Source organism: Biomphalaria glabrata, chromosome 12 (assembly GCF_947242115.1).
Source record: "Biomphalaria glabrata chromosome 12, xgBioGlab47.1, whole genome shotgun sequence".
In the NCBI taxonomy this organism is placed as follows: domain Eukaryota; kingdom Metazoa; phylum Mollusca; class Gastropoda; family Planorbidae; genus Biomphalaria; species Biomphalaria glabrata.
The window spans coordinates 30,897,836-30,923,690 of NC_074722.1; the positions used below are offsets into that span (position 1 = coordinate 30,897,836).

General features: G+C 37.2%; 1 protein-coding gene across 2 annotated transcripts in view; it reads right to left on the minus strand.

The window, feature by feature from the left end:
* Positions 1-7,155: 7,155 nt before the first annotated feature.
* Positions 7,156-25,855, minus strand: part of LOC106052962 (equilibrative nucleobase transporter 1-like) — a 156,812-nt gene continuing 138,112 nt past the window's right edge. For both annotated transcript variants that reach the window (XM_056007036.1, XM_056007035.1), the window contains exons 9-11: positions 24,083-24,206; positions 22,762-23,020; positions 7,156-9,171 (exon numbers count right to left, since the gene is read on the minus strand). In XM_056007036.1, the coding sequence (XP_055863011.1) occupies positions 8,963-9,171; positions 22,762-23,020; positions 24,083-24,206 (592 nt within the window). In that variant the 3' untranslated portion in view covers positions 7,156-8,962. The remainder of the gene's footprint in view (positions 9,172-22,761; positions 23,021-24,082; positions 24,207-25,855) is intronic.

The following is a 25,855-nucleotide window of genomic DNA, read 5'->3' on the forward strand; positions in this document are numbered from 1 at the left end:
ATGTTTATCGTTTCATGCTCAAACACTACACGCTATGATCCTATTACTTGTCTGGACCAGTTGGGAAAATGTGTGGGAGCGGGTGGGGGGGGGGGGGGAGAAAGTGATATCTGGGTGAATATTACGTATTTACTTTTCAAAAGCATTTATTAAAAAAAAAAAGAGGATAGCAACCTGAATTCGAACTAATGGCTCAAACCTCCTCAAGAAAACATCATCACCACTCTGCTAGTTACTGTTACTTTGAAGCGGCAACCTATAAAGGGGACTGATTCAGATTATACCATCAATAAAGTCAAGTACAATTTCTTTCCCTTGTTTGAGATACCAAATAAAATAATAAATTACCAATAGTTAATTAACTGAAAGAAACAGTACCAGGAAAAAGAAGAAGAGGCAGACAGAGAAAGCGATGGGAGGACAACATAAAAGAATGGACGGGCCTGTCATTGAAACAAGGTTCTAACTAAGGCAAAAGACAGGGAGGAATGGAGAAAGACGGTCAGCGAGTCTTGCTTGGTGCCCCAACGGTCCAACAGACTAAGGGATAGGTAAAGGTAAGGTAATTAACTAATAGATTAAATTCTTAAATTGTTTCTTGTGTTGTAAAAGAAATAACTGTGCAAAATTTCAGCTTGATCCGAGATTAGGTGTCGGAGAAATAACGTGTACAAATTTATTAGCAGAGAGAGTGAGTTCATATAACCTTTGTATAAAAATACTTGTGGCATCAGCGCTTGAAAACAGAATCGCGCAATATAACCAAACCCTAAAGTTAATGTTTCAGTTGGTGTCATGTAGTTACTAGCGGTCTAAGCATTTTCAAAGGGGCGCAATCAAGAAGGAAAAAGAAAAGACAAGACATTCAGCTAGTTCTATTTATATTTCTTGTTTGTCCTAAAAATCACAACGTGATTCTATTGTGATATAAATTTGCTGTGCCATGTTTTCATTGGATTAATTACTTTTAAAGTTTTGGGGATTTCCCTCCTTCCCTTTTCTTTTCTCTGCTTTAGTCGATTTCGTTGTGCTTATGAGGTGCCAGTATATCCCATTAGAATTGGTTTTCATAACAGAAGATTTACTCAATCCTTTTACGGACATCATGTAGGTGTAGAGTTGTTCCGCATTTCTTTCTGGTCGTGTGGTAATTGTTTGTTTTTTAATTCTCATTGATTTCATTGCTATTTGAAAGTAAAAATGGTCTAGATCTAAATATCTTTAATTACTTTAATGTTACACTAATTCACTAATTGAGTACATATACTTGATCTAGTATTAGAGCTAGATATAAATCTAATCATAGGAAGACGTTTTTTTTGTCATTTAAAATAGCATAACCACTTGGCTTGCTAAAACTAGGTCGAAGGCATGGAGCAACACCAGTATCGAAAATTGTTACAACACAACTCAAACATCTCTTTCTAGAATTATCCTTTTACCGAGTCACAAAATACTTAAAACTTGGTTTAAATATCAAGAGAAGGAAGCTCTGTTTGCTAGTGTTTCATACAAAATGTCAAAGGGGAAACAATTCAGTTGAGAATTGTTATTAGAGTTATCCCTCAAGAAAACATATTTTCAGCTCTTAGGAAAGCTTAAGCTATGCGAAGATAGAGAGAGGGAAGAAATCGTTAATGAGGAGTGGAAATAGGTGGCTTGGGAAAGAGAAGGATCAAGAACGCTTTTTTCGTGGACCATGTTCTATTGCCCTGGTCTGCCCGTGGGGGGCTTTAGGAGAGACACAATGTAGGCTATATTTAACTTACAAATCGCACCATGGCCCGACCGATGCTTTAGTGTAATTGGGAGCACAAACACGAATGACCTTTGAAATCGATACGGCAAAAAAGAAATCAGGGAAGTGTAGATCTAGATTTGGAGAGGGAGAAAGAAAGAGATGGAGAGAGAGAGAGAGAGAGAAAGAGCGAGAGAAGGAGAGAGAAGAGAGTGTGTGTGTGTGTGAAACAAAGAGACAGGGTGAGACCGAGATTGCAAGAGAAACAGAGACATAGAGTGTCACGGAGGAAACACACACACAAAAATTCCCGCTTGTATTTTATGCATAAAACGGAATAATAAAACTCCGAGAAAAACAAATAAACAAGACGCGGAACAGTTCCTGTCTAAACTCTGATTCCCAGGACGAATAATGTTGAGATACATTTTTTTAGGGACTGAAACAGAAGTTTCAAAAAGGAAAAAAAAATTTTAGAACCAGAAAACTACACATTATGTCCGCGCGCTACACACCAGTGACTGACTGGACATCAGTGTGAAACAAACTCTATACTTATTTTACAATACAAGAAGTTCCTCCTCTTCATTCTAATTTATTTTGAGATTCGCGAGGCTCAGATATTGGATAAGCCGGACCAATTGTCACTCTCAGGAGAAGGGGCAAAGGTGAGTGCTGCTGACGGTGGTTGACTTGTAGCACCAAACTTCTGGTAAACAACTAAACCGCTGTAGTTTAGTTCTCCTAACTTACAAAACTTGAAATTACTTGATAAGCTTCTTTTGAACAATGATAAATGTAAAATCAAGTTGATATGAGATAAAATAATTGTACTAGACTATTTGTACAAAATCGAACTCACTACAATAACACAACCTTTTATTCTCACGTTTAGAAGTCGTCTGTCCTAAGGCCGCTGACGACAAAGCCGCCTGTCTTGGATCATTCAGAACCTACCGATAACATCTTCCCACCGTCACCATAGAAACACTGAAACACACACACTTTCAATAACAGCGAGCAACTGGTGCTTCTGAAGTCGTCTGTCCTGAGGCAGCTGTCGACAATGCCACATATCTTGCATCATTCAGAACCAATCGCTAACATCTTCCCACCGTCACCATAGAAACACACACACACTCAATAAAAGCGAGCAACTGGCGCTTAACCCAGTAGGCTTCGGGTACCAGGGGCTCGTTAACCTTTGTTGGATACCCACCCAGGAGGAGGAAAAACTTTGAATCCAAATCTCTGATGCCTTGCGGATATAGCCAAACATAGGAAATGCTTCTGGAGTCAACCCAGACGAAAATTAAGAAGATTGCGACCCTAAGGCAGCGTGCAGAGATAATGCTACACCCTGGCAGAACCTGAGACGCCGCTAATCCCAAACTGTATCGTTCCTGTATGGAGAGGGGGGAAACTTCTGTGTGGGCGACACCGTTCCGCCCTTAGCTAATGCCCAGGCATTCATCCCAACTCTACATCATCATCCAATAGTCGTTTTACGGCAGTAGCATGCCAACAAAATCCGAGCCTCTATTTTTTTTCCTCGGTGTGGATTGACTTTAGCTCAGTGCTGCAGAGAGGTGTGCTTTCATCGGTGACGTAGCCAAAGGATGACGTCAGAGCATGAGCAGGCAGCATGACTGTTGTCCGTTACATTTTGTATACACAATGTACATTTCTATTAAGAACTACATATTTTAGTTTTTCATGACTGTAGTGTAACTGAGTTGTTTATTTTCTGCGTGTGTCCAGCGTGTCAGAAGGTCATGTCCAGTGTGTGTGTGTTTATAGTACTTCCGTCAGTGTTATGTGAGACGTACTGGTTTCATTCTCTGTTTAGTGTAGTCTACTTTTGTTGAATAAAGCCATGCTATTGGTATATTTGTATTTGTTGTTTGGTTGATTTAAATGTAAATACAAATCACATCTTGTTGCTCTATCCATTTATAGTCTCTGGCGTCTTACATTCTATATTCTAGATTCTATGTTCACCTTTAGTGTTGATTAATTATTAACGCTAGCAATCTTCGTAATTTAATTGCTAACATAGATTACAATACTCACCATAAAACACAAAACAATGTTTATGTATAAAATGTTTATTCTTTCGTAAAATACAAATTTATACAATCTCAATGTTACGTACAGAAATGTTCAGGAACAAAATTGCTTTTTAAGTACCATGACGTCAGACGAATTATGTTTTATTGATATATACAAAATCGTGACAGGAAGTGGGAGCTGATCTCTTCAGCTCACTTTTTAAAGTGACACTTAAATCCAAAAGTTATACTATTTGGCAAAGAAAATAAAACGATAAAAAAAGGGGTGGGAGGCAGTGGCGTAGCTAAATATTAAGCAAAAGCAGGGGCCCCCGAAGATGTCAATCCCACGGGGCCACCAAATGGTTGAAAATTCCTAGCTACGCCCCTGGTGGGGGGAATTGAAATTGTATACAATTGGACGTTTTTTTCAGGAAGAGAAAGCCACGCCTATGCAAGAGAATTTTAAAATAAATGCAAGATAAGTCGGTATTTTAGATAACCCAACCTTACTCCGAGACAAAGTAAAACACTACGTCATAACGGCTGATCTTTTATATCTGAGTTTTACATATCGAAGTAGGTGTTGAGACAGACTTTTAGATCGGTCATCTTGCAGTAATACTGTCTAGACACAAATCTGTCGTTCACATCATGACTTATTCGGTAAGGCTTTTAGTTTATACATTTTGTTTTGTTTTCTTAACGCAGATATGTTTACACAATATGTGATCCACTCCCTGTCCAGTACGTAGGGGCACCACAGTTGATCACGTAGCTTATAAGACGTCTGAACATCATAAAAAAACTCAAGAATCAGATCTGATTTGACCTCAAGAAATATAGTCCAATGAGCAGTGAGCGCCAAAGTGTGAACTAATATTTAACAAAAATAATAATTGCACAGCCACTATTTTATTTTTAGATTCTAAACCAGTCTTCTGGTGACCCAGAAATAAACAGTAGACCAACTTAAGCAATGTGTTTATTTCTTCAATTTACAATAATACATTTCTCTTTGCGTTTCTGTTTCGAAACCGTTAAATGCCAAGGTCAGAAGAAAAATATTTTTAAAATTCTAAACTTAAATTGAGATATAATTAGCGAGAACGAAAAAAAAAAAAGAAAAGGAGACAACAGATTCACTCTGGAAAGAGGACATAAAACATAACATATGATATTTGTTGTATTCAAATTTTCCGTTACATGGATAACACATTAACATAAACATTAAAGTAACTTTAATTAGCGTATAAACATTATGCATTGCGCAGACACCTTATGTAAAAAAAAATATGTTTCTGTCAACATATAGGATTTGCGAAAGCCTCATGTCCAACAATATACCCATTACAGTCGAGGGTGAGGCGCTGGAAGAGGTGGAAAGCTTCACCAGTCTCTGCAGTATCCTAGACCACCATGGAGGAACAGATGAAGATGTCAGAACCTGCATTGGTAAAGCTCGAGCAGCGTTACAACAGCTGAAGAACACCTGGGGATCTAGGAAAATAAGCACCACCACCAAGATCAGGCTCTTTAACACCATTGTTAAGCCGATACTACTTTATGGAGCAGAGACCTGGAGAAACCACCATTACCATCATGAAAAAAAAATCCAGGTATTCATCAATACCTGCCTGAGGAAGATACTTATTCGCTGGCCAGACAAGATCTCGAATGAGGAACTGTGGCTAAGAACAAAGCAGCAGCCCATTGAAGTAGATATCCTTCAGAGACGCTGGAGATGGATAGGTCACACCCTTTGCAAGCCTACATCCAACATAACAAGACAATTTCTAACGTGGAACCCCCAAGGAAAAATGAAGAGGGGACGGCCCAGGAATGCATGGCACCGCGATTGGAAGCATATGCCAAGGAGAGGGGCAAGACATGGGGACAGTTGGAGAGACTCGCCCATAACCGAAATGCCTGGAGGAAGCTGGTTGGTGGTCCATGCCGCAGAAGGGACCACAGGCATAGATTAGACGATGAGATGAAAGCCTCAGTATCTCAATACTGTATGTGCTTCAGATGACATTTCAGAATCACGTGTTCTGCAGTCAACATGTCCATGTACATGCACCTTAGATAGTATCTCAAAATTCCGTACTCTTCAGAAAGTATCTCAAAATTACGTATGCGTCAGATATCATAGACAAATGACGTATATTGCTTACTACAGCATCTCAAAATTAAGTATTCTGTGAACTGCGCATAACAAAGACGCTTTTTTTTCGACTGACAAGTTATAACTACGTTTTCCAAAGAGAGCAGCTATTATTATTATTGGTCAAGCTTGTCTGTTATTTTTATTTAATCGGACAACGATGACCACGAAGAGGACGCTCGAGCAATGTTTTTACGACATCGAACGCACGATAGAAAGGTCGTGATCCTCGGAGGAGTTCAGAGGACTATCGGGCAATGTACTCGGCGAGTGAAGAACAAAAGATTGTCCAATCCAGACCAAAACCTGTTTGATCTCGATTTTTTCTTTAAGCTGGCTATTCTTCCGGTACGTTCTAAAAATAAAACTCAATTGCATTGTGGGAGAGGGGGTGGGTGGGGAAAGGTTTGTGTGCTAAATGATATTTTAGTTTAACACAGGGGACGACTGAACTTATCCCAGATGCAATGAACAAATGGTCAATACGCTGAAAGAAATGAGTTATCTTAAAAAAGAATGAATGTATGGCAGGCAACTTCCTGGGGTGTCGCTTCACCTTATCCATAAATGTTATTTGTTATTCTGTTTTGGTGCACAAGAATATCGATTGTTAATATTACTTACTATTTTGCTATATTACGTAATTTGGTTTATAATGAACAATACAACGTCTCTTGAAGGTAGTATTATGATTTGGCATGTCGTCAAATTTCTTTATTATGGTAAGTGTGTTCTGGTCAATCCTCATTTTTATTACAAATCTTATGTCTACTCACTCTGTCTGTCAATTCGTCTGTCTGTATGGTAAAAAGATTGAACATGTTGTTTTTTTTTCTTCCATATCCCATTCTTCGATCAAGTCGAAACTCTGAAAAATTAATCATTCAACCGGACAAGACATAAATCAATACAATTAGTTAATTTATTCCTGGTGATTAATTATTTTGCTTCATTTCGAAATAAGGGAAATAAATGCTATTTAATTTAATATATATATGGATTTAGTCCACTTATAATAATAATAATCTTTGTTGTCCGTAAGGAAATTTGTCTTACAATTTGTGCATTACACCAAATAAAACATAACTATAAAACAAAATTTACATGTGAAAAGCCTATATCAGATTGATTCTATTTGTTAATGGTTGTATGTGGACCATAAAAGAATATCTGAATCTGTTTATCTTCCTTGTTGATGTCTTGTAACTCTTTTGTGGTAACAATTTGTTCTCCCACTTTCCAGTCTCGGATCAAAGTCGAAATATTGCATAATTATTCATTGATCAATAACTATAAATGAATCAATCGGAAAATTAATAAGTTAGTTAATTATTCAGTACTATTTAATTCATACAAATATAATAACAAAAAGTGAACTAAGCCCTGTAATTAATAAATAACAGTAAATGACAGTATGATAAATGACAGTAATTAGTGGTTATTTCCCCTTAGACACGCTTTTAAAAAGTATCTTTTTTTTTTTTTTTGCTTTCTTTCTTTTTTTTGTGGTCCTATAAGTTAGGTTGGTATCTGGGAGAGACCCATTGTATATAATACAGCTTGGTTTCAATTTCCAATATTCTGTCTCTATCGGGTTGTAAACTTGAGTAGTCCATTTAGCTAAACAGTAGTTGCCCTCAGCCACACCGCCATCAGATTAACTCAAGACTTGGTTCAAGCGAGACACAGAGCGATGTCATTTTTGCAACATTTCATACGTATTTACAACGGACTCGATGCTGTGTTCAGAGTTTCATAATATGAGACACCAAGCGTTAGTTTTTTTTTTTTAATGTAACAACTAAGTGTGAATAAATACAGTTTATATTTTGGCAACATTTGTATGTTCTTCGTAGGAAGTGCACAAAATGTTTACATACAATATGAATAAAAAAGATCATTTGTTATACTTAAATATAATACATATATATATAGAGAGAGAAATAGTTCTGTATGTACATATTGACAGAGTTTTTAAAATGTCGTTTGAGAAATGCAGTCTAATGCTCTTTAAATGCCGGAGATGCTGTCACATTCCGGGTACAACTTATTCACAAAGACAATCGCAGCTACAAAAGCTCTCTGCCAGATTTTTTTGTTTTCCAAGCCTTTAACTTCAAAGTACGCTGGGAAATCGAAAGTTTTTTTTTTATATTTGTTTCCGTAACAGCACATCACTTGGACAAGTCAAGGACCTTTTTTTTCCCTTCTTTGTATGTGTCTTTTTCTTCACATTTTTTTACACAATGAAGAGTTGGGCGTCAATCATGTGAAGCTCAGTGTGTAAGACGTCTATCATGTTTTACACATTGTATTTTTTAAGTCATTGGTTAATATGCATGACTAGGTGCATGACGCGTAGGATGTAATTATCTTCTTTTTTTAAGTAACGAAGTAACGTCTGTATTATATAAGAAGATATGGGACGTCTATCGTGTGTTACACATTGTATAAGTCGTCTATCGTGTGTTACACATTGTGTATTAGTCCGTGACGTTATAACATTGTTTAAGACGTCTATATCATGTGAATCACATAAGACTAAGACCAAGACTGCTTTATTGATCCTTATGAAAATTTGTTGTGATAACAAGGACTCTTTTCTCATATACAGACAACCAACATTATGTATTATGTATTACATTATGTAAGACGTCTATTATGTGTATTACGTTGTGTAGGACGTCTAATACATGTAATTCTTTGTGTAAGAAGTGCGCCACGTCCAAAGTTGATAATCACTTGTGGCGCGACGAATAAGATAAGACGTTCATCGAACGTCACAGACGGAGTGAGTGAATGATCGAATGATCTGCTGATTGATTATACATCGATCAAAATATGAAGGCGTCTCCAAGAGAATAAGAGCGCCATCTACTGCTGACGTTTGGATCAGACGCCTGGAAAGAGAAGCAGACGGTCACGCGAAGTCCAATTGAGTCGGTCGCTGATCAAGGGACACGCTCAAGCCGGACGTGTCCTGGAGTGTCAGACGTCTATCACGTGTCACAGCGAGATGAAATCCATGACGTTCATCTCTACCTCTTCCTCATCGTCCTCCTCCTCCTCTTCTTCCTCTTCCTCTGCCTCCGCGTCATTGTTCACGTGACTGCCTTTACGCCTGCAACCCTCGTCGTCGGGAGTCTCGAGGATGATGTGCACGCCGCCGTTTTTCATGTCTAGCCGTGACGTCACTTCCGACATCTCCATGGAACCTGAAAAGAGACATTGGAAAAATGTTTAGAAACAAAAAAAAAAAAATTAAACAGTTATATTTGACTTAGAAGGCGGACAATGGTTATGCCATGTGGCTAAATATGTATGTCACAGCTGGGGCTGCGTAGCGACGCAAAATACTGCATTCCTCTTTAATTTTCCGAATCGAAGTGGAGCTTTATTATTATTATTACTATTATTTGTCTTTATTGGACCATAAGAAATGCTTTATTGGCAGCTATCTCATAGCATTCAATGCGCCAGTGTATAAAGACAGGAGTAAACACTGGACTGCTCCTATCAAAATTTTGGGTTACATGTAAAAACGTGGACCTTTAGATTCTAATTGATTCTGAACTCAAAGCTAGCAACGCATGCACATTCTAAATAGACTGTTGTTGGTGGAATTATTATCACAACAGAATGAGACAACATATGTTCGAAGCTTAAAGTCGAAACCTGCCCTCGTGGAGCATTACCAGAGAATGTTGGCCATGTCCTTCAAAGCTGCATACTTTATCAAGAGGCCTGAACAAGACTCTGGTACCAAGGCCCTCCTATACAAGAAAATCTATACAGAGCACTGCCTGATCTGGAAACCACTGCCCGGTTCATCTCAGATATAGGATTGCAGATCTGAGCCCTACGACATGTACGATGAGAAAGATGGAGAAGAAGAATTATTTTGCTAGTTTTGCATAATGATGGATGTTTTTGTACTGTGCATCAGGCCGGACATAGGTAACTTGAGGCTCTAGGCGAGGTGAATTCGGTGGCCTCCAAATGAAATATAAAATCGATGCAAACCAAATATATAAAATAAGGACTGAAATATGTGTACGCTATTTGAATAGTTAAGGACCTATCTGTATGATCTTGAGCTTAGGGATGGATCTAGTAGTCATGATGGAGTCATTGAGCTCATTTGAGTTTAGGTGGCTGCCTAGTTTGCCTATGTCTAAGACCGGCTATTTTTACATGATTGGATACTATCGTATATAAAGTTGGACATTTATTATAGTTTATTAAGTTCATCATAAATATGGTTGTTGAATTGTGGCATATTTAATTAAGAATCGGATTAATGGTGGAAGACAAAATGAGATTGTTATGCTTGACGACCCTTATGTACTATTTGTATTGCTATAACCGTGGTGGTGACAAGGGTAGAAATAGCAGTGTTTGTGTGATCAGCTGACACATGGGACACTATTCAGCTTGTTGCTAGCGTTTATCTGGGTCAAGGGACAATGATCAGTCTACAGGACACTGCGCAGGTTTCAACCAAGACCATCCGTTATAGAAGGCCTGAACAATGGCCTGCAACGTCACAACCTGTGGGCAGTTTAGACCAATAGCTCGTCGCCTTGTCGTACAGACTTGTGGCGAACATTATAACTTAGTACGGCAGTACTGCCAATACTACTGCCAGTATATGTTTGTAAAATGTTTTACATGTTTCGGATGTTCCTTGAGAGTTGAAGATAATTACTTCCTAGTCCAAACATCCCGCAGGACGACGGGGGATGGGAGCGGGCAGGGTTTGAACCCTGGACCATCGATAAATCTGAACGACAGTCCAGCGCACAAACCACACGAGCACGCAGCCATTTGTAGTTAGTGTAAAGTGTTCAATTATCAGATTATTTTCAAGAGTAATGACACTATTTCTTTTCAGTTAGTGATAGAATTGTAAGATAGGAGTTACTTTTACAGCAAGCCCTAACTCTATGGCATCCATCTCTCGCAAAGCTAATATGGATCATGTAATAGAAATGAGATGATATCGTGGGGGGCATTAGCTGTGGTTGGAATGATGTCACCCACACAGCAGTTCCTTCCTCTCATATGATGTCACTAAGAGCAACGACAGGTGCCGATACAGTTTCGGATCAGCGCAGGACAGTTTCTGCCAGGGTGATCGCTGTGCTGCCCATTGTGCAGCCGAACTTTACGGGCTCATATAGGTTTCACCAGCCACAAAACGCAAGTGCAAAGCCCTCAGCCCCACTGGATGACAAAAGTGGTCATCATCGAACCATCGAACTCTATAAGATGCCAGCTGCTAAGGTTATCGGCCCCTTAGCCTTTCCTTAGTGTAGGGTTGACTCCTAAAACCTTTCCCATGTTTGGATATAGACGCAAGGCAGCAGAGGTTCGGATTCATATTATTCCTTCTCTTAAATGGGTAGCCAGCGTAGCTTAACGAGACCCTCCTGTCCAAAGCGTACTTGGTATTTTTTATATCAAATTGTTTGCATCTATTATGTACATAAAAAGGTGTACATTACACTTATAATGGATGACCTTACCGTACTCAGAGCGAAGCAATGGTTTTTCGAAGAGGTCGAATTAAAGTTGATCTTTGAATATGTTCCATCTCCCCCCTCCCTTTGCCTGCTACTTCCCGCGTCCCCCCCCCCCCCCGCCAGGTTATTTTCAACCTAAGTCCCACACAAAATGTTTAAAAGCTTTTCAGCCAGGTTGCCATGGAGACGGAAACACCTAGTTACTTAACAGAGAAGGAGTTTAAAAGAAAAGTCAATGATATTTACAGAGCCTTTGAGAATGTCGCCGTGCTTTCTTCTTTCTCACACACTCTCTCTCTCTCGTCATCTTTATTCCTCTCTCTCTCTTTCTCTCTCTCTCTCTCTCTCTCTCTCTTTTAGCGTTTTCCCCATAAAGCTCTCTTTATATCCCTATCACTATTCTCTCTCTTTCTACTATCTTCTCTCTTTCAATTCTCGCACTCTTTCTCCTATTCACTTTCCGATTTTCTTACTTTTGTTTCTCTCTAGTTGCAGTTACCATGGAGACAGAAAGCAGCTACACTGAACAAGAAAAAAAGTTTTGAAGGAAACAAATTCAACTAAGTGAAAATATAACTTTCTCTCTCTCTCTCTCTCTCTCTCTCTCTCTCTTTCGTCATCATTATAAGATAATAAGCGAATAAAAAAAAAAGGTTATCAGATTTAAGTATCTCAGTATCAGCCCTATTTGGTTTGTACGCACTGTTACTTGATATTTGGATCTGTCTCAGTGGGCAGAAGTACACTCTCAATGTTTGTCTCTTGTTTAGGAGGTTCCATTTTGTGGAAGGTTAAAAATCATTCTTGTAAGATAGCTTAGTGTCTAAATAATTATAATTATAAATAACACACACACACACACACACTATTGAATTCCATTCTAATGAATTACAAGATTTAGGCTTAGACCCTCCATACTAATCAGTTTCCAGCAATGTCTGCAACCTCGGATTTGGTACAAAACCTGATCCGGGATGTGCTGCTCTTGCCGTCTGTATTCCCTATGCCGTTTCTTTGTTAATTCATGAGAATGGAATTCAATAGTGTGTGTGTGTGTGTGTTTTATTGATTTGTGTTTTGATAGGTACAATGAATAAATGTTTAAAGTATCAACTTGATCGGAGAGTTAACAATTATTTTAAGTGACTAAACCCAACAAATATAGCCACATCTGTGGATACTGAAGCATTAGTTTCCCTTGTTGGTATTAAATGACATAATTACCAGTATTAATTTTCTAATTGATTACTTTTTGTTTTTCATCCCTGTCTTGTCAGCGAATGATTGTGCGAAGTTTCAACTTGATCCGTGAATGGGGGTGGGAGAAATATCATATACACACTTTTTATCAGACAGACAGACAAGACAGACAAACAGAGCAAGTTGATATAAGGCTTGTAAAAAAACATTTGGAATCACATACCAATATGTTAATACTAGCACATACGTACAGACACATCCACACATAACAATTCAGCTACATTCATTGGGGGGGGTGAGTTTCGTAAAGGGAGTTTCCGGTGAATCCGGTGTAAGGGATACGGAAGCATTGATAAGCTATACCTTTTAAAAAATATATCTATATATACAATACGAGCCGACTCGCTGATAAGCATACGCCCCCCCCCCTTTTTCCTCTTTTTTTCTGAGCCTCGCTCTATGTCACCGCGAAGGTTACGAGGGATAACTCTAGTGCGACTTGCAGAAATAAAAGAGTTATCTTTCCATGACTTTTTTTCATCGTGGTGTCCCGCATGGTTTCGCCACGAAGAGAATTATATGTATAGATGTGTGTGCCTTTTGCCAGTTCCAATTTTTTTTCGCTCTTGGCACAATAATTTCTATAAATTATATGGCAATAATGATCTTTCAATGTGGCGTCCATGACATTTCAATGTATATATATATATTTTTATAGTTCTTTCAATCAAATTTTTTATTTCAAGGTTGCTTTGTCGGTGTAGATAGTGTTCAGACGTTGAATTTTTATAGGGGCCCCAGAAATAATAGGGCAACATGGAAATTGTGAGTAGTATAACTGTTATATAAGATGTAAATACATCGTTGTTTAGTTAAGGTTTATGTTTTAACCTGACCAAGATTAAGATGAGGATGAATAATCTGTGGGTAACTGCTGGTGACTTTTACTGGTGGTAGTAGACAATTACAATCCTTTTTGATAGTGGGGTCTCCGCCTCACGGAGAAAACCCTCAAACACTTCAAACTTCCGGGATTGTTCTTCAAGAGACGAGAGTTGAGCCTCAACACAAAGCCTGACTGCACGAAAACTAACTAATGGTGTTTAATGTATATGTAGGTATGTTTCCAACAATAACAAGCACAATAAGTACTCTAGCATATTTGTTTCAGAAGAGGTGTATAAATAGAATAACTTCATGCACATTATCTTAACTTATATGTTAAAGACGTTACTTTAAAAAGAAAGATAATTGCGTCCTACGCATTTCATGTGTCAATCTAGTCATGCATGTTAATCAATGACTTAAACTCTATAAAGTCGTTGGTTCTCCTGGCTGATTCAGGCAACCCATTCCATTCTCTAATGGCACTAGGGAAGAAGAAACACTTGCACGATTTTGTTCTGGCGTAGGGAATAAGAAATGCGCTTTGTTTGTATATAAATATTCCTTAGTTCGCCAGAAGTCTCATTCTTGCTCGCCCGAGTCAATTTGTCGACTGCCATGTCTTACACTACTAGCACGTCCTTGTCAGGACATAGAAATGAACATCTCCAGATGGAGAAGAGAAAAGATGTTACACGATGACTCCAGAGGACAGGGAGGAAGGAGGGGATGTTACGACAAAGACTAACTCACGTTGATTGGATTGGGCAAGAGATATGAAGCCCATAGCGAGAAACTGTAAAATTAATCCGAGTCAGAGAACGACTCGAGGACATGTTCGTTGCGTGTGAAAAGGGGGGGGGGGGTGCGTAAAAAGAGGAGGGGGTTGGCCTTATATAAAAGCTTGGTAATATAACTAAAGGAGGGAATAAGAGACACAACTAAGCCATTGAAAGTGATAAGGGCGTGGAGGGAAGGCAGAAAGGGAGAGAGAGCTTTCAGAATTGAGGGGGGGGGCCTAATGGAACAAGATTGGAAAAAACAGAACCTTAGTGAGTAATAAAGGGAAGACAGAGAGAGAGAGAGAGAGAGAGAGAGAGAGTTGTAAGAAATAAGAACAAAGAAGCGAGAGAAAGAAAGATAGAGAGGGAATGGGACAAGAAAGAGAGAGTGAATGAGAAAAATAAAAAAAAGGAGAGAGATAGAAAGAAGCATATTCCATTGGGACTCACTCCCACTACATTAAAATCGTCTTCTGCAATGTAAAATCTCAAACTCAAACTTTTTAGGCCGACTGATTTAGACAAACAAAATTTAAGTTTTAGTTTGCCTGTTTGTTCTATATGTCTGTTAGTTTGTTTCATAAGTTCCAGTTTTTTAAAAAATGCCATAATTATTTCTTTTATTGGAGATTTTCACTATAAACTAAACAATCTCAAGGACGCTAAACTTCGAAATTAACTCAAAACGAAATAAAAGTCACAACCAGAAAAGCTTTAAAAAAAAACATTATTCTGCAATGCCAAAATGTGCAATACAACCATCATGCAACGTTTGACAAACATTTTACTTTATTCTGTACACCGGATATGCCGAAAAATTTTTTGCTATTTTTAGGTTTTTGACATTTAGGAAAATCCCCAATATGTATTGCGTTTTAAGCCTGCGTTTACCCGGGCCCCTGACATTCAACATGTACCTTCGTGCTTAAAATAACTAATTAACTAGATGTGAACAATATAATGTTTAATGGGGTGAAAGTAATTTACATTGGACAAACTGATCAAGTAATATATCATAGAATTTAACAAATAGTATAATATAGCTATTGTGTTAATCAAATAATCTGCTGACTCTAGACTAGTGCAGATTCAACCTACAGCCCATCACTAACTCCCTGTAGAAAAGAACGACAAATTGAAAAGACTAATCTAAAACGCTGTGACAGCGAAATAACTGCCAAATACAGGGGTACACAGACAAACCTCAAAGAAACGTTATATCAGCATAATTACAGAAAAACTCCATCAAAAGAGTATTTGAATTCACAAATTGTGCACCTAACAAGAATTGGTGCTAGAATAATATAATCTACGCACCGACAGAGACATCCCTTCAGAAAGTTAATATCCAAGCCAAAGCCTACCGCAGAACGGAACCGATAGCACACAACCAGACAGTGGTTTATCTCATTTATTGAGGACATAATTTTGTCTTTTTTTTTTGTTCATTAGTAAGTCTGGGGTTTCGGGTTTACAACGCTCTATTTTTGATTGCATTTCCCAAGGTCCATGCTACTTATGTGTAGAACAAAACTGAGTTAAAAGACAATAGGAGGACAAAAAGAGGACATCTTTGAAAGGAGGACTGAAAAAAAAAACTACTAGACTAAAAAAAGTATCTAACGAGAAATGTAGGCTGTTAAACTACTAAATTATGTTAATATATTTCCCAGATGAACTGACTTCTTACACAAATTTATTGTTCACGAAAAAAAAAAAAACAGATTGCTTACGTGTGGAGATCCATGTTCGACATCTTCTTTCAATAAAACAGTGGGTTAAAAAAAAGGTTTCATTGGAGAATGTAATTCTATCTTCATTTTTTTTTTAATATGGAAGTTCTTAATATTAATGAAATCAAACCAACAGCAAGAATTGAAATGAGAAAACTGCTTTTTATAACAATTTTGATTTAAAAAGTTCAAATTTCAAGACGAATAAAGTTATTGTATTCGGTTACAAGCGATTATTTTCCATTGGCGATATCTGTGTCAAATATTTCATATATCAAAATAGATGGCCATGAAACCGTGTTTAACATGAAAATTGAATTTATTCACAATCATCAGAACCAAACGTATTATCAGCTTAGAGATCAAGATCTAGTCAAGTGATTCCATCTTAGTAGTAACCGGCGGTTATTAGACAATTTTTTCTTTCACCTTGCAATCAACACACTATGAAACATCGTCTGTATTAACATTTTCTTATCGTAATAAAGTCATCCTCAACATACACACTCAGACAGTGGGTCATTTGAAAACAAAACAACTTTAAATAACAAAACTACCTGATTTTTATTACTGGGGAATAGAAAAACTATGCCGAAAACATTTAGTATTAAGAAAACATTTAAAATCAAGATTTCACACTTCGCATGAAGACGTCATGGCATGCCATGTCAAAGTAGGAGATGGGGAACATATTCTATAGAGTGCCAGAATTCCTCCCTTTTAACATATCCAGCTATACGACGTTTTTACATGCAAATGTGTCGACGAAAATCTGTTATGAGTTTTTAGTAGTATTAGTGTCTAGATCATAGATCTATATACATATACTGACAGGACAAGCTTATAGATTTTGTCAAGCGCGAAGTTTATGTTGATAGTATTGTATTATAAAGCAATTACAGCATAGCCTATATCTATATTATAATCGAAATAATTTAAAAATATGTATGTATTATTATAGATATCTTTTGGCATGTAGCCATTATGATCATTTTGTGTGTGTGTGTGTGTGTGTGTGTTATAAAATAGTTTGAAGCTAACCGTATCAAGACGTGCTGAAGAAAACAAATTTCATTAAAAACGAACTCTAGACATTTTGAGACGCCATTCATACATTAGGGAAACCAACCAACGGAAATGGATCTAGATTGATGTCTTTGCAAAATTGAAGATCATAGTTTTTGTACCCATAAAAATGTATCTTTCACCAAATGAAAACTCCTGTCGACCAGTTTATATGGTTTTATGTCTGTGGAATCAAGGTTTATTAAACCAAGTGGATCTTTTTCAATGACCGCTCTGGGCCCGGGCGAAATAAGCCCATTAAGGGTTGCTACCAAAGAAACCACGGAAGCGCGGTGGCTGAGTGGTAAAGAATAGGTTCCGAGCCGGGGTCCGGAGTTCGAATCCTGGTGAAGACTGGGATTTTAAATTTCGGCATGTTGGTGCCTCTAGAGTCAACCCAGCTCTTATGGGTACCTGACATTAGTTTGGGGAAAAGTAAAAGGCGATTGGTCGTTGTGCTGGCCACATGACACCCTCGTTAACCGTAGGCCACAGAAACAGATGAACTTTAGACATCTGTCCTATAAACCACAAGGTCTTAAAGGGAACTTTGATTTATTTTTTTTTACTGTAGAACCTACTTTACCTTGTTCATACTACATATTGCTGTCGCGACTAATTAAGATCAAATTATTCTTGTCACCGTTTTTATTCTAGTGTATCATTTGAGTTGAAACCAGTCATTCGTTTCTTTTGTATTTTTTATAATTATTTTTTTTTTTTGCCAATAGATAAGTAAATCAATTAATAAATTCCTGGTAACCCTAATTTCCAAGACACACCGAAATATAAAATTTAAGGCTTGAGGTTTGTATAAGAACCGAAAAAAAACGACTTGGTGAAAACCTTCAAGAGTAGAGTTTGTAGCGCCACAATGTAGCTTGCCACAACGATCATCAATGTTCTATTTGTGGGCAAGGAAAATGACAGACTTTGTGATATCAATGGACTTCTCCTCCCCCTCCCCTTCTCTCAGTTAATAGCAAACGTTTTTCTCTCCAGCCAATTGATTCTCATAATGTCAAAGCCTTATAATTTTTTTTTCCTAAATATAACTTTAGTATAGAGATATTATTAGATGAAAAAGAAGTTTACATTGTAAAGAAAATTTCAGCATTCAAGTCAGATTCGTTAAGCCAGTCTATGTAACATGTGCAGGGCCGAGAAACACACTCAGTTCATAAACATAAACACATACACACACAGAGTTCTTGATACGTACACAGTGATAGGCGTAGCTTAAAAAACACACACACATAGGCACTACATACAAATACACACACACAGTTTATAAACATCAATGCGAACACATGAACACACAGCTTCTAAACAAGCGAAATAAAAGAAACTAGTCGACCCGCGGCGTAGCATATGCCGCTTCGTAATGGCCATGATCCAAAGGACCGCTAAATAGCAGAGATATGGAGAGACGTTGACCCGGATTGTGAACTCGAGGAGGATCATGCGGACGTTCTCGGACGTGAACAGTGATAGAAGCGGGAAGTATTTGAGACATCGCCACAATTTCAGCCTCGCCACCATAAACACCGGAAGTATTCATGTAGGCAACGTATAGTCGATCAGAGTGTATGTCTGTGCTTCTGTGAGTAAGAACAACGAGCTGGGCGTCGCCATAGCTATCCCAATGTTCGCAAAAAAAAACTTACAGCCATCTTCCGAAGTTTGAGAGCAACAGTTTCGTCGATGACATTTATTTTTTTTCCAGAAACATGCAACTGATAGAAATAAACAGTTACCTGGTGCAGGAATTTCGACTATATTGAAAGATCTGTTGACTCCACGAAATATATGTGAAGCCGTGGCCATGGTTAGGAAACGAAGGGCAATACGAAGGGGCAACATCAAAACAAAGCTACAGAAAAAAAACATGTAACTATTTTGATGACACCAGATAGTGACGTGTGTAAAAAAACAATACACACATAAATGTAGTCAAATAAAGAATGTATAAAGAGAAAGATTACTTGTTCTTCCCCCACCCCTTCTTTTTTTTACTGAGCCGTGCTCTCTGTCGCCGCGAAAGTTACGTGGGGTAACTCTAATTTGACGTGCAGAAATAAAAGAATTATCTTTCCATGACTTTTTCGTGGTGTCCCGCATGGTTGGGTTACGAAGAAAATTATATATATATATATATATATATATATATATATATATATATATATATATATATATATATATATATATATATATATATATAGAGAGAGAGAGAGAGAGAGAGAGAGAGAGAGAGAGAGATCGATCGATCGATCGATCGATCGATAGATAGATAGATAGATAGATAGATAAATAGATAGATAGATAGACAGATAGAGATACTTAAAAATCAATAACAAATAAGAGAAAGGACTACATATTTACAGCCATATATTTTAATACTGTAGGATTTATTTCCCCTTATCTGTATAAAAATTAATCGAATACACCACTAATTAATTAGATTCGTGTGTTGTTAGCTAGTTCAGAAAAAAAGGATGTGGTAGAAATAACGTGAGTATAATTTGTACTAGACAGACAGACGGAGTGAGTTGATATAAGCTTTGTAATAAAAACATACAAGCTCAGACATTATGGCAATGCCTTCGATGCCGAAGATTACTGCAGTGTCTCACCGAATCAAAGTACTACCTGTATTTTTTGCCATAGCTGAAGCAGACAAAGCCGTTTTCAGCCGAGGGTCATTTTCATACAAATGTACACACATATGCACAGAGAGCTTTAAAATGTATACACACCAGCTTACAAAGTTGTGTTGATGTTACCGAAAAAATAATAAACACAGAGGATATAAAACATGCACATATACATTTATAAAATATAATTTAGTCCTATATTATCGAAACACAGGTTTAAAACGCAATATTGCAAACTGATACGAACAGCTGACATGCAAATATGCAGCTTAAAAACAAGCCCATATTTGACATATACCGAGAACCAATCGTGGCAACGAGCTATTGGTCTTAACTACCCACAGGTTGTGACGTTGCCGGTCAGTGTTCAGGCCTTCTACAACCATCGGTCTCGCATATACACATGTAGAAATGATGCATAACTAGCATGAACACCTCCAGTTATAAACACGAACACGTGCTTCCGGTATACTGATATCACTGAACGTCACTGGACTACTAAAAACTAGGATTACAACAGCGAAAAGAAAAGAAACAAAAAAAAAACAGAAGAGAAAGAATCATTTCTTTCTGTCGATCTTGTAAGGTCAACCGTAAAAGTACACCTTGAATATCAAGAGAGACAATCAGAAGCAGCCAGTTATTATGTCCAGGACGACAACAAGGGGGAGGAGAAGGAGCTATCAAGTTGTTCAGATGAAAGTGGGAAGTTCTCTGAAGTGTCTGCCGATGGCGAACAAGATCGAAGATTTAAAATTGTGGATGTCAGGACACAAAACAAAATAAGAAATAAAAGGAAGAGGGAAAAAACTTTTTTTTTCTTACAGATCGATAGTATATTGTGTGGAAGAATAAAGTCACGAGATTTGAACAGTTTTTTTTTTTCTAGATGATATAGTTCATTTTTTTTTTTTTTTTTTTCACGCTATTGTTTATGTTCAGTCTGTCTGTCTGTCTGTCCGTCTTTTACGATTAGTTATTAAAAAAAACAAAACTTAAAAGCACTATTGGACATTTTCATACACAGACTTACTATAAAAAGCTAGTTCATGTATATTTATTTTTTTCACGCTATTGTTTATGTTCAGTCTGTCTGTCTGTCTGTCCATCTTTTACGATTTAGTTATAAAAAAAACAAACTTAAAAGCTCTATTGGACATATTCACACACAGACTAACTATAAAGAGCTAGTTTTTGGTTGCATCCAGTGTACAAAGTGAAGAAACTATTTTGCAGCTTAGTTTTAATTTGTGTGCACTCTTTAGCCCTGCAGTATCAAATTGTCTAAGCTCTTCTGTTTGTAGTACAAAATAATTTCAATAACAACCAAATATTCTCTCTATGACTTAAAACTTGTATACAAACAAACGGCCAACTTACTAGAGGTAATAAAGAAGTTAGGATAGGAAGATCAGCTGCCTGGCAATAAGATGTCGTAGAAATTAGAGCTCAATATATTTTTTATATAGTTGGCAACACTGAGGTTTAGTTTCCAGTGGAAATCATGATGTAAACATACTCGTCTAAAAACATATGCAAAAGCTAATTTAAGTTTGACTAACAACACTATGAATTTTCACGTTTTGCTGCATTCATAAACTTCTATGCGCTGTTAACTTTTAACGTCACTCGATAGGTGACATTCTTATTAATGAAATTACTCATTTTATGTTCAATCAAACGATATCTGCCGTGGACTAAATTATACTCTGTCACGAGCATATAGGATTGGACTGGATGTATTGCTCTTATGGTATTGTTGTTGAATGGGGTTTCAGAAAAAGGACTTCTTCTTTTTCTTCTTCTTCGTTCTCATTGTTATGTTGGAGTGTTCAGATGAGTAGACCAATACATGAGATGAACTGCGCAGTGGTTTCCAAATCAGGGAGCTCTCCATATAGTTTCCTTTCTATTGGGGTGATTTGGGGCCAATGGAAAAGGACACTACTGAGGTGTTTCTTTATTGCAGTTTGAAAAAAGTCTCATAAGTACTGTGGGCGCTGTAAACATATACTAGGACAAATTCAAGTACTCCTTTTTCCGTAGTAATATTTAGATATTTAGATAATGGAACAGGTTGCCTCAATCAGTAAGTAAATCCAATGGCTAAGCAAGGTTCAAGTCTCCAATAAAAATGTCTAGTCTATAGTCTCCTTCAGTCCCGGAGCGACTACTGCATATACATATATATATATAAGGCATGTCTTCGAGTCCGAAGATTTAATGAGGAATGCATAATTTCACGTGGACACGAAGCCCTAGCTGCGACCTACATATTTTGCCATATTTAGCGCAGGCATAACCATTGTCCGCCTGTGGTTAATATAGATTTTCTTTTCGCCTATTTATAACATAGACAAAATTAACTTGTAATAAATGAAATAAATGTACTACAATAATACAACCTTTCAGTCTCACGTTCTGGGGTCGTCTGTCCTAACTAAGACCAAGTGATGACAACGCCAGTAACGCCACCTATATTGCATGATTCACAACCAATCGCTAACCTCTTTCCACCACCACCATAGAAACACGCGCACACACACACACACACACACACACACCATAACAGGAATACATAAACGAGGGAATCTAACTCCGTTGTAAATAAATAACAAGAACAGCAATATATGTTGTCTCAACATACATACAGCTAACATACACATTCCACTGTTTACTTGTATTGATCAGTCAGTCTCATTCAATCGATGGATTAACTTTTAGATCAGTGTTTCCCAAACAGTGTTCCGCGAGGCCTGACTATGTGTTCCACGAACTACTGGAATAATTAACCAATAGGCCACAACTTGAATTAATCTCTTGGAAAAAAAATAAGCAAAATGTTCCGATACATTCTCAGAATGTGCGAACTGTTCTCTTGAGGAAAAAAGTTTGGGAACCACTGTTTAAGATCATTGTAAAAAAAGAATTGAGAATGTGTCGGTGAAGGCGGCTACCTACCTGTGTTTGGGTAAGTAATCTGCTGCTTGACCCCGCTGTCGTCTGTGAAGATGATCTTGACGGGGTCTTTGGTGGGCGGCAGGTTGCTGGAGTCCGTCTCGATGAGAAAAGACGGCGGCTGGTGGTTTGGGGCTGCCCGGCACCCTCTTTCGCTGGACTGGTCCGAGTGGTCACGGATGAGCCTCTTCTTGCAGTACTGCCAAACGTTGACCCCGTGGACAAAGGTCACGATGGACAGTAAGAGCAGCAAGATGTGGACCTGGCAAGAAAGAAAGAGAAAACAAAACCCTGAATAAAAACTATACAAAGTGTTATAAATAGAGATGTCTAGATATATTACAACTACTGGTCAACTACAGTTGACTTTTGATAGTCCGACACTCTTTACAAAGCTTATATCAACTTTGTCTGGAAAACACCTTTGTACATATTATTTCTCCCACGCCTATTCTGGAATCAAGTTGAAGCTTTGCACAATTATTCATTGACATAGACAAGTCATGAATCAATAATTTAAAAAATGAATCAATGAGTCAATTAATTATTGGTAATTAATTATTTTGCTTGACACCAACAATGGAATATAATCCTTCAGTATTCACAGATACGGCGAAATATGTAGTGTTTCATCCCTTGAAGTAATCAAACATGTTTATTTCTCCCACACCCATTCTCTGATCAAGTTGAAAGTTTGAAAAAGATAATTATTGGTAATTAATTATTGTGTTTGATATCGAATAAGGGAAATAAACTCTACATTATTTAGAGATATAGTTGTAAGTGCAGAGTTTTTTCCCTTAAATGACCTTTTTTTGAAAAAAAAAAGACTTTTATATTTTTCTTGTATAAAAATCTAGAAGATAAAACTTAAGTTATGTAGATATCTGAAAATTGGTCATAAGTTTGTTTGTAAGTATGGGATTTGTTACCTGTGTAGAGCTAAAGTTCGATTCCCCATGTAATTGGAGATTTGACTTAAGTTATGTCTGCTGAAAGCCTAAATGCAGCAAGAAAACCTCAAGTTAGATAACCTCTCGCATCACTACGGACCAGAGTGATCGGAACATGCTTTAGCTGCATAAAGAATGCGTTATACGAGAGAGGTAGTAATATTCATGTATTAATATAGAATTTTGAACTAAATAGCTTTAGTTCATAACATGAACTTTTAACCATCAAAGTCAAGAGTGTGCAATGACTACATTACAGCAGTAGCTGAGAAGTTTTTCACACAATTGATATGATTTATATCGATTCTTTTAATTTTACTTATATGAACGACATTTAAAAACTTTAAAAACCAATTGAATTAGTGACCTACCGGTAACATGGTTTTATATTTCTGTAATAAAAACTTCCATATTGGGAACTGAAAGGCTGAAAATAAGGCGCTGACTGCGCATGTCAGCCCGTAGAACTTGCCTAGGTGTTGATGGTTGAAATGGCTGCAAATAAATGTAAGCTCTCGTTATAAAATGATTAATTACACTTTTTTTTTCCAAACATAATATTAAAACAAGCTTTTATAATATCCCGCGGGTCACATATTGCCCGCCCATGATTTACAGGGATGTCTACAGGTTTCCAAGGGCGTTACTACACACACTATTGCGACTGGAAACTCTAATCTTTGGTCTCATTTTGTGTCCAGTCAATACAGTAATATTGGTCAGAGTCTGGTCTTAGCTGTCTGAGAGGATTCTGAATAATAAATCAGGCCCAGGGCACCTAGCGATGTCTCTGTGGCAATTCAGAAGGCGAGATTCAGAGCATGTGAGATGGTTGTTTTTACCGTAGCTGCTTATGGCGCCTGACCCCCCAAACCGTTATTTTGTGGCTTAATGACTTCGGATTTGTACTTCGTCTCGTTTTTGTTTACAAGTGATATAAGCCTTGCAGCAACGACCTTAATGACTCGTGACATTATGGAATGTTATGTATACAACGCACTGTTGCAGAGTTCGTGAGTAAAAAACAACAACAACAAAAAAGCTGAGAGAAGAGGCAGGCCTATCTGCAACTGACCAAACCTACCCATGCCACGTATGCGGCCGGCTTTTTAAAGCGAGGATTGGACTTTGCAGTCATCTTCGAGTCCGTAGGAAATGAGAAATGTGCTCATCTTCGATCAAGAAGCAGGATATATATATATATATATATGTGTGTGTGTGTGTTTGTGTTTTTTTTTTAGTTTTGACCTAGTACAATGCAGTTGTACAAAGCATATACAATAATACAGTTGTCATTAAACAACAAACTGAATACTTTAAGGTACAATAGAATGCCTTTGTATTCTACACAAAGTTTATATCTATATTATAAAGTAGAATGTGAGGTGTATGTAATAATAATAATAATAATAATAATAATAATCTTTATTATCCGTAAGGAAATTTGTCTTACAATTTGTGCATTACACCAAACAAAAAACATTATAACTATTAGAAACCAAAGTGTACATTCACACCAGACTCACTCATAATTTACATGTGACAAAGTATGTATGTATGTATGTTACTTATAGACTTCAAAACCGCTTGACCAATCTTGATAAAACTAGGCAGGAATGTTCCTTGGGTACTAACTTAGACCGTAGTGTGTGTATTGTAGCCCTAAAACAAACTTAAGACCATCAAAAAAAATAAAGTTGTCCGACTCTATTAGAGCTATAGTATTTATGGATCTAGGCCATGGTTAACAATGTTGACATGAGAAAAGATCGAAAGGATTTAGACCTAGATCTAATTTTAAGAAACACACTTTGCACAGATAGTTTTTTACTTTGACACATGAAAATACAAAAGAAGATCCATTGATTTCATTATATAATAAAATTAACCTTCAATTTTGTGTTTCAAAAGCATTTTTTACATAAATTAGTTCCTGATATCTGTGACTACAGATTTCCTGGCGAACATTCTTTCATTAGACAATACACATTAACACTTCTCTCTACTGAGTCTATTCCTAGGTCTAGGTCTAAAACTCTTATTGAACTCTAAGATGATAAAGCTTCTTTTCGCAAAGATAGTTTTGTGCTTTAACACATAAACATACTAATTATTGTCCATTCATTTGATATTTTAATCAATTT